We start from the raw sequence: 9,846 nt of genomic DNA on the forward strand, positions 1-9,846 counted from the left end.
GTCCTTCACTGCTGCAGTGATTCCGGGCTTCTCCGTGAATGAAATCTAAAAGAAATTTTGTTAAATTAGAAGATATTGTCTGTACAATCATGTACGGTCTAAAAAAATTCAACAATTGAACAAATGCCGGCGTTTTCGTTTAAAAAAATTAAATTTTGCCTTTTCAAATTTTTTTTTTAAACGCCGCCATTTGGTCTATTTTTGATTTTTATTTTTCGACTGAAGGTTATTGGACGGACAATATATTCTCTTTTAACGATAATTTCTTTTTCTTTTAGGTTTCATCCACGGAGAAGACCGGAATCGCTAGAGCAGTAGAGGACTTTTTTTTTTAGCGCCGTCGGAGATTGCGTGTAACTCAAAAAATATTAATTTTTTTTTTTATCAAAAATTTTACTGTGATTTTTAAAAAATGTATAAATATACTTTTAATATTTTAAAATAATTAACACAGTATTTTTTTTGTTAATTTAAAAAAAATCACCTTGTTTGAAGCTCTCACACTAGGTTACGCTCCTTAATAACAATTTAAATATTGACAATTTCTTACTTCTCCCAGTGGGGATCTATTCTGATGCCTCTTAAGAACAGCTTCACGGAAGGCAAAAAATCTGAGATTCCCAGCTCGAGTTTCCGTTATTATACGTATTTTAAGGCCTTAATTAAAACCATAAATATTGGCCCAACGCTTCCGGCAGTTAAATGTGTTTTGGAAAATTTTTTCCTTTTCCAGAATCTTTGTTTAAAATATCACAAATAATTTTTGCGACATACGCCAAAAACAAAACGCTTCTTTCCAGTTCATTGTTTATAATAATTTTTCAATTCAATCGGAATTTTAGGTGAATTCAACAAAGTTATACCTTGAAATCCACTTCTTGTATACACTATTTCATCATTTAGAATTTATAAATTAGTTTTGATAATTTAAATTTAAATAGTATTTTAGACAGCGAATTTCGCAGCTGTTTATTGCTGCCTAGCAACTACAGTTTATTTATATTTATAGCAAGCTCACTATTTCTTGCATGTCACAATAAAAATTATTAAATATTTAATTTCACAGTGTACTCCCTTATATTTTCATTGGATTAATTTTTTTGCTGATAATTGTGCAGTGTTTATCACTTTGTGTATACTACAAGTATTATGTGTTAAGTGTATTTATTTTTTATTTTAATTATTTTTGTGGTAAAGACTCTTTACGATGCTAAAGAAGCCAAAGAAAAAAGTCGGTGAACCAGAAAAATTAATATTGAAGAAGTTGGCTCAGGCTAATCAAGTAATCGAAGGTCATCTCTTTCACATAAAAGACTATGTTTTCGAAAAAGGAATACCAGTCGTGTAAGTAATTTACGTATTAAATATTGTAGTTTTTCTCAAATTTTTTATTTTTACGGTCTTTGGGGTAGGTGAAGGGGTTGTTCCGGAGCAGATAGGGGTTCATGATTTTTTATACAGTGTTGAACAATAGTACAAGTATCTCTGAGCAATACTAGCTTCAAAGTAACCTTCTATTTTTTTCAATTTTTTTATATTTTATGATATTTTTTTTGTCTTTGGGGTAACCGAAGGAGTTGTTCCGGAGCAGATAGGGGGTTGATGATTTTTGTATAGTGTTAGACACCAGTCCAAGTATCCCTGAGCAATATTGGCTTCAAAGGGACCTTCTGAGTTTTTTTTTAATTTTTCGATATTTCTACCGCCTTTGGGGTAGGTGAAGGGACTGTTCCGAAGCAAGTAGGGGGTTACTGATTTTTTGTACAGTGTTGAACACTAGTTCAAAGATCCCTGAACAATACTAGCTTCAAAGGGACCTTCTAAATATTTTTTTTCGAATTTTTCAATATTTTTACCGTCTTATAGGTAATTGTAGAGGTAGTTTCAATGATTGGTGTGGTTATAGACGGTATTTTCTATTATTTATGTATCCTCATTTTTTAAGGGAATGCTAGAAAATAATGTTTAGATTCCTCGGTGGGAAATTTATTTTTTTTTGAGTTTCGTTCATAAAAAAAGTTCAGAACTTTAGGCCTTGAAGTTTCGAACCGTCAATTGAACGAATTATGTAGATAATAATAAAAAAAATCTATACCTAAAAATTGAAGCAAATGTCAATAATGAATAGTAAAAACTTCGGATAAAAAGATAGTGGTTTAATCGTATTCTAAAGAGGATTGCGTAATGCTAAAGATTCACCCCCATGAAAATTGTTTTTATTTTGAGTCACATCGATTCTGCCGTAAGAATCAAAGTTTGGCATTTTGGTATTTGAGAACAATCCAATAAAATTTTCATATTATATTTTAATGACTCAAAAATCATTTCCACTATTTTTAAGCTCGAAAACTACCCTCAACCTCGACCCCTATATAACTTGGTTGAATTTTTCGAGTTAACCTCTCACGAAAATTCTAAAAAAAATTAAGGTGCTCTTCTTTTGTGACTTAAAAGTCATCTCAGCAACTCCCAAGTATAGAAACTGCCTCTAAGTCCAACCCCTATATTACTTGGTCCGATTTCTCGAAGTTAACCCTCAGCAAAAATTCCGAAAAAATTCAGGTGCTCTTCGATTTCGCCTCGGGGACAATTACATGTGATCTGAGACTTTTTTTATTTTACTTTCCTAGATATGTAATATACTATTAGTGTATGAATACATCCTGCCTATTAAATTAAGTAAAATAATTTTTACTTCTTTAAATAAAAATGTAAAAATTTTCGCTGCTATCTCCAGCGTTGTAGAATGCAACTACCGTCGTCATCCCAAAGCTGATTCCTCTTATATACCTTGCCCAGTTACGACCAGAATTCATCTAAATGGTGACATCGACCAAGTCGTCAACGAACACAACCATCCGCAGGATCCTAATTTGGTTGAAGAAAGGAGTTTTCATAAAGACGTAAAAAAGTTAGCACAAAATATTGGTGTAACGATGCGCAAAAATTTTGATGATGCTTTACAAAGGTATAATTAAGCTTATTTACTTACATCCCTTACTTATTAACATAAACAAATTATCCCTGATTAAGAAAGTTGATTAAAAATGATTAACTCCATGATAAATGTATATCTATATAGTACTCAAATCAGGTACTTTTAAATCACTTCAAATTGTTTAGAATCATTTCAAATTAGATTTCTTAATCAGGGATACATGACCGGTTGTTCTCTAGAGAATTTTAGATAAAATGGAAGCTACTTTGGGTCTGCATCTCTATTACTCACGGAGACACAGCATTTAAAAGGAAATGAACTGATGAGACATAAAAATTAGCTGTTTTTTTGCACTAAAACTTGTAATACTCCTAAGTATGAAAGTTATAGGTACTTATATATATAAAACCGTTGTTCTTCAAACAATTTATGATAATACGGTCGGTATTTGGGGTCGCACCTCTGTGATTCACTAAGACACAGCATTAATAAACAAATGATTAGATATGTCTGGAAAATTATATGAGTTTTCCACTAAAACATCTAATACTCCTATATATGAAAGTTATAGGTACTTATGTATATGAAACAATTGTTTTTCGGAAAAATTAGGATAAAACAATCAGTACTTGAAGTCTATATCTTTGTTACTTACCGAGATACAGCATTTCCCTGATTAAAAAAAAGTTTTGAGACAAAGGAAAAGGTATTGAAAAAAATTGGTTTTATCGTCAATTCAATTATTTTCAATACTTTTCCCTTTGTCTCAATACTATTTAACTTCCAGCTAAGAAAATCGAAGATTTTTAAAAATCGGCAAGTCATTGTTTTCATACGTATTTTCAAAAATCGAGTTTTCATCAGATCTCGACGTTTTTAGGTCACAGAAAACTTCCCTGACTACCCACGCGAGGTTGTCACTGTGTGTGTGTGTGTGTGTATGTGTGTGTGTGTGTGTGTGTGTGTGTGTGTGTGTGTGTGTGTGTGTGTGTGTGTGTGTTTGTGTGTGTGTATGGGTGGGGAAGTATGTGACTCGCTTATAACTTTTGAACGGCTCAACCGATTACACTGATAGACAATTTTATTTAATAGTAATAAAATTTTATAACTATTTAATGAAACGTTTATTTGGCTAATAAAGGGGAAGGAAAAATAAACAAGTAAGTTAGGTTAGGGTGTCTCGTTGAAACATCTTTATACTATTTATTTATTAAAAGATTTTAGTGTGAAAATATATTTGAATATATTATTATTAATTGATGAAGCTTAATTTTTTTTTTGAAATTATTTGTTTTAATGACTTTATATTCGTATTAAAAGCACATATTAGTATTTAAGAAAATTTAATTAAATACTAATAAAATTTTATTCATATGGAATATAATTTTATTACTAATATTAACTAAGTTTTCTTTTCAAGTCCAAATAAACTTTTTTATTACTATTAAATAAAATTATCTCTCAGTGTAGAACCTACAAAACCGCGTTCGAAAGAGTTGAACTCAACATAGATTTCTTTGAAATTTCAATCGACTTGGATCGTTAGATTTCGAGAAATTTTGAAAAATCTTAAAAAAACTTTAAAAAAAATTTTTTCAAAGTTGTTTTTTTTTTTTGTAATAACTTGTAAACAGCCGTAAAAATTTCGGCCGGAAATTTTTTTTTTCTGTGTAGGCATTCAATAATCAAAATTAGCGGAAAGCTGCTGAAATGGCTCGTCAGGTCGACCGATTTCCAGATTTTTTTTTTTTTTCATCAATTAAATTAGGTATAGTTGTTTTCCAAGTGGAAATGAAACTAGTAGAGATATAGAATGTTATTCTTGTATATGATTGATCTTAATTTTGTTAGGCCTATAAGTAATTTTTGACGCTAGTAACTATCGAACTTTTCAGCCAGTTTGTGCAAGCTTTGCGGTAAAATGTTATGCGGGTTATACACATATTTCTTGTATGTGCTTGACATGAGATACAACCGTGTCTCGAGATAGTTGAGATTTATCAGCTATATTACATTTGAATAACCCCTTACGCTTTCCTCAAATCGAATAATCGAAAAAACTTGTTTAGTTTCATACTCTTCTTAATAATTTACTATTTACAATTTTTTAACTTCCCGCTGAGAAAATTGAAAATGGTTTTATCCTGTTTTTCGAAAATCGAGTCCTCATCATATCTCGACGTTTTGAGTTCCTAGGAAGCTTCCTCGAATGGTTCCGCGATGATGTCCGTATGTCTGTATGTATGTATGTATGTATATCCTCTTCTCTCGTTTCCCTATAGATGTTACAGGGAAGACTGGATCAGGACCGCGTTAGCATTACTTCAATCCAGTCCATGTTGTGCCTCACGACACCTACTTCTTGTTATTACTGGTTTCTAATCCCTTTCTGCGATTTTTTTTTTCAAGAGACGCTGCGCGCAGGCTACAACAGCTGACCAGTTTTCTTCTTTTTTGATCATGCAGGTTACCAAGCTCTCAGGGGAGAGCGCGGTGCCCATTGTTTCTTCGGTGCAGATTCTATCGTCCTTCCATCGATCACACTCGAAAAACGTGTGCTCGGCGTTGTCAATTTTGTCTGGACAGTATTTGCACGTTAGTGTGCTGTGCAAACCCATCTTGAATAGATAGGCATTGAACTGCCCATGTTCCGTCAGTAGCTGGGACAGAAAAAAGTCCGTGTCCCCGCGCTTCCGAGAAAGCCAGACGTTGATGTTTGGGATCAGTCGCGCTGTCCATCTGCCTGTCTCTCCCGACGTCCATCGGTCCTGCCACTCTTGCTGCGTTTCCGTTTTTATCCTCGTTCTTGCCTCCTTCATGTTTTCGCCACCGATTTTAGCGACGTAGAGTCTTGCTTTCTCGAACGCTAATAGGTCGAGGGGCGCAGCTCCCGCAATGACCAATACAGCCGCTTCGGAAACCGTGCGGTAGGCGCAGGCAACTCTGAGAGCGCCTCGCCGCTGCACTGCTGCCATTTTCCGCCGATAGGTTTTCTGCTTTAATATATCTGCCCATAATTCCGCTCCATAAAGCAGTACCGAATGGACTGCTTCCAGAAGGACTCTCCTCTTTTTGGTTCTTGGTCCCATAGTATTCGTCATAATTCTTGCTAGGCTAGACACCGTCTTGCTGGCTTTCTGGCATGCACTATTGAGGTGTTCGCGGAAAGATAGTTTCTCGTTTATCATTACCCCCAGATAGCGCAAAGACCTTGTTGACGTTAGCGTTATTCCTCCCACGTCCACAGCAAATGGTTTTGGGAACCTTTTTTGGCGAGTCAGAACGACCATCTCGGTTTTGTGTTTTGCGAGTTTCAGGTGGTGTTTATCGAGTCAAGTCTCGACAGCATCAATGGTTTCCCGAACGAGTAGTTCGGCCTCCTCTACGCTGTCTATTATTATCGTGGCCGCGACGTCGTATGCAAAGCCCGTTAGCTCCACTTGCTTTGGCAACGGGATTTCCAGAAGCTCGTCGTGGACTGCGTTCCATAGATCAGGCCCTCATTATTGAGCATTGCGGCACACCAGCCGTTATGGCGTATTCTTGTGAGCCTTCAGTAGTTTCCACTATTAGCTTTCTATCGTCAAGGTAGTTGTCGACTAGTGCCAGATTTTCTGGCTTCGCGTCAAACTTGTGCTCCAGAGCGTCTAAAATGTCTCCCCAATTTGCGCTGTTAAATGCGTTTTTGACATCTAGCGTAAGGAGAAGACATACTTTACGAGCTTTGAGGCTACCAGACCATGCTTGTGTTGCTGTCTTTATGACTTTCTTGATCGCTCCGACTGTCGAATGACCTTTCCGGAAGCCATGCTGGTTGGTGGCAAAACCTCCAGCACGGTCGATGTCGTCGCGAAGTCTCCCTTGTATGAGCTTCTCGAGCAGTTTTCCAGCAATGTCTAGCATACAGAGTGGTCTAAACGACGAAGGTGTTATGGGGATTCCCTTACCTTTGTCTAAGAGAACCAATCTCTGCCGTTTCCAGACCGCGGAAAAGGTGCCAGTTGCCAAGCATGCGTTGTAGGTATTCAGGAGTAAGTCTGGGTATTCCAGGGCTATAATATTGATCACCGATGCCGGGATGCCATCAGGTCCAGGTGCCTTTCCTGTTTTGAGTGACTTGGCCGCGTCTTGTAATTCCTTAGTTGTGAAGGGTGTTACTTCGCTGTTCGTAGTGTAGTGTTTCTTCACCCGCGGTGGGTGTTTGGGGAAAAGCTCCGTTACAATGCTCTCCATCAAGGCAGGAGACTTCGGCGCCTCTGGTGAAGCCTTTCCAAGTCGTTTGGCGACAATTTGGTAGGCTTTACCCCAGAGGTCATTGTCGAGATCGTTGCAGATCTCTTTCTACAGTTTCGCTTTACTTGCTTTAATGGCTAGGTTTAACGTCTTTTTGGCCTGCTTGTACTCTTTTGAATACAAGTCCTGGCTTGGGGAGCGTTTCGTAGCTCTCGTTGCTCGGCGACGTAGCTGATGGCATATTTTGCGAAGTTCTGCTATGTCTGCTGACCACCAGTAAGCCGGCCTGTGGAAGCTCTGGTTTTTTTAGCCGCGGCATAGAGGCGTCACATGCGGAAATAATTTCTTTCATCGTGTTTAGCACTGCTTTTTCTGTTTCGCTGCAGGTATCCGGTGTCGGGTTGTTCTGGAGGATAGACCAGCTTCGTGCGAGTGAAGCTTGCAATGCCTCTGGATCAAGCCTTTTGGCATTCCACTTCCGCTTAGAAACGTCGCGTTGTGAAACCGGAGCAAATGCTAATCCAACGCTGAATGTCACAAACTGATGATCACTGCCACTGTATTCTTCGGATACTGTCCAGTCTTCAATCATGTTGGCAGTCCTTGGAGTCGCCAATGAGATGTCGAGGATGGATTCTTGGTACCCTGGTCTTCTAAAGGTCGTGGTGCTCCCGGTGTTCAGCACTATGAGGTCGAGTCTAGCCACGACGTCAGTGACCTCGTTTCCTCTGGTGTCGGAAAAAGCAGCGCCCCACTCAGCCGATTTAGCGTTGTCTCCGGCTGAGAGAACTTCGCCGTCGAATTTAGTGACCGCATCTTCTATATTTGCGAGTTTCTGTCGGAACACACTAATCCCTTCGTTAGGAGAGAGATAGACGCTCATGAAGTAGGTTGTGGGGGTTTAAATCCAGACAAAACCTGCTCCACCTCCGCTGTTGTTGACGGTAACGTTCTTTGTGTTCACAATCCAAATTGCTGCCGTGCCCGTTTCGTCTGCGAACCATGTTTTACCTTCGATATTTAGATATTGCTCGCAGATAAAGCAGACGTCAATTTTATCTTCGAAAACACGCTGGCGCAGCAGGTTTTGCGCCAGGGCGCACCTATTCAGGTTGCCTTGTAGTATGCGTGTCATTTCTGACCTTTCGTGGCTTCTGCAAGTGCTTTGCGGAATTCCTTACACGCTCCAGTGCCAGAAATATGGCATAGACTATCCTGGGCATCTTTGTCCGAAGCACAAAGGAAGCATTTTAACTTCTCCGTGCAGTTTACGGCCTTGTGGTTCTTTCCGCCACATTTGTAGCAGCACCTGCTTCTGTCTGGTCCCGCACGCTGACGTGTTTGGTGTCTATAATCAAGACATTTAAATCAACGTGTTACTTTTACTACTGGGCGTATACGACAGTTCACCAAACCGATCCGTATACGGGCCTTGTCAAGGGCCTTAATCGCACTGGGCTCGTCTAGTTCGCAGATGGCTGCCCGATTACCTCGTGGTGTGGGTTTTGTCAAATTTACCCGTTTGACCTCCAGGTTGTCAGTGAATTTACGTTTGAGTGCTTCACGGACTTCGCTCTCGGTAGAGATTTCATCTAAGTCGAGGATCCCGATCGTTGTTGTTGGTGTTAGCGTCTTGACTGTGCCGATGTTTGCAGTGGCTGCCCTTACTGCATCGGTGAATGCCTTGCTGTCTTCGGTCTTTCGAGCCATTTCAAGGAGAACGCCTCCGTGTTTCGTCTTTTTAATAAACCTTATGTCTACGCCTGTCTCGACAGGGCTTACCTTGGCCTTGATTTCCTTGAGGAGATCGGCGTATGTTCGCCCTTCAGCTGGTTGGACTAGGACAGCTTCAGTTCTTGTCTTCTTCCTCCTTGGTTTCTTGGAGCCACCGCTGTTTGGCTGGTCTTGGGCTGTAGCAGCTTGAGTCACTGGCTCCTGTTCTTTCTTTTTCTTGTTTTGCTGAGTCACTTTGGTCCAGGTATCATCCCGGGCTGTCTTTTTCTGTGCTGGCTTGTCAATATCTGAGGAAGAGCTGGGCGTGGACAGCGGCCTCTTCTTGTTGCCATCTCCTTGCTGTGGTAATTTCTTAGGAGTGTTCAGAGGTGTCTGTGATTTTTTGTTCAGACTCGGAGATGTTTGAGTCGTTGACGCCGACTTCGTTGGTAATTTGTTGGCCAGCCTATATGCCGTACTAAAAGACGAAACCAATTTTCTGATCTCATGGTGGAGATTCTTTTTGTCTTTTATGAAGTCGGCTAACTCATCAATCTTGTTGCCGAGCCTCTCCATTGGTAACTGTTGGCCGGTGACGGTCGGTAGAAAGTTCATTCTTCCTCGGTGGGTTTGATTAGTAGCAGGAGCAAAAGGTCCTCCACTTTTTGAAGGAATGTTGCTCAGCTATCCGTTCTCTGCCATCTGGGCTGATTCCGTACTCCCTGTAACCTTGCTAGCATTGCTAGACAGCAGAGCCATGGGGTCTACTCCACTGTTCAAACGGTCGCTTGATAACGACGAGTTTAGGCCCGTTTGCACGCCTTCCCTCGCTGGCACTGAGGTATCCATCCTCTGAACTGTAAACGATGTTTGAAAATCTTCTGACATTTCCATATCATCTTTTGCTAGGTTTTGGTCCACCCCGAGTATTCTATTTCCTCGGTACCCAACGCATCTGACGT

The 9,846-nt window shown here is 39.5% G+C and overlaps 1 protein-coding gene across 1 annotated transcript; it reads left to right on the forward strand.

Annotated features, from left to right (window-relative positions):
• Window positions 1-1,025: 1,025 nt before the first annotated feature.
• On the forward strand, window positions 1,026-2,978 carry LOC123270851. Its single transcript, XM_044736996.1, has 2 exons — window positions 1,026-1,344; window positions 2,738-2,978. The coding sequence occupies exons 1-2, from the start codon at window positions 1,208-1,210 to the stop codon at window positions 2,976-2,978; spliced, it is 378 nt and encodes a 125-aa protein (XP_044592931.1). The 5' UTR covers window positions 1,026-1,207.
• The last annotated feature ends 6,868 nt before the right edge of the window (window positions 2,979-9,846 follow it).

Source organism: Cotesia glomerata, linkage group LG8 (genome assembly GCF_020080835.1).
Source record: "Cotesia glomerata isolate CgM1 linkage group LG8, MPM_Cglom_v2.3, whole genome shotgun sequence".
NCBI lineage: Eukaryota > Metazoa > Arthropoda > Insecta > Hymenoptera > Braconidae > Cotesia > Cotesia glomerata.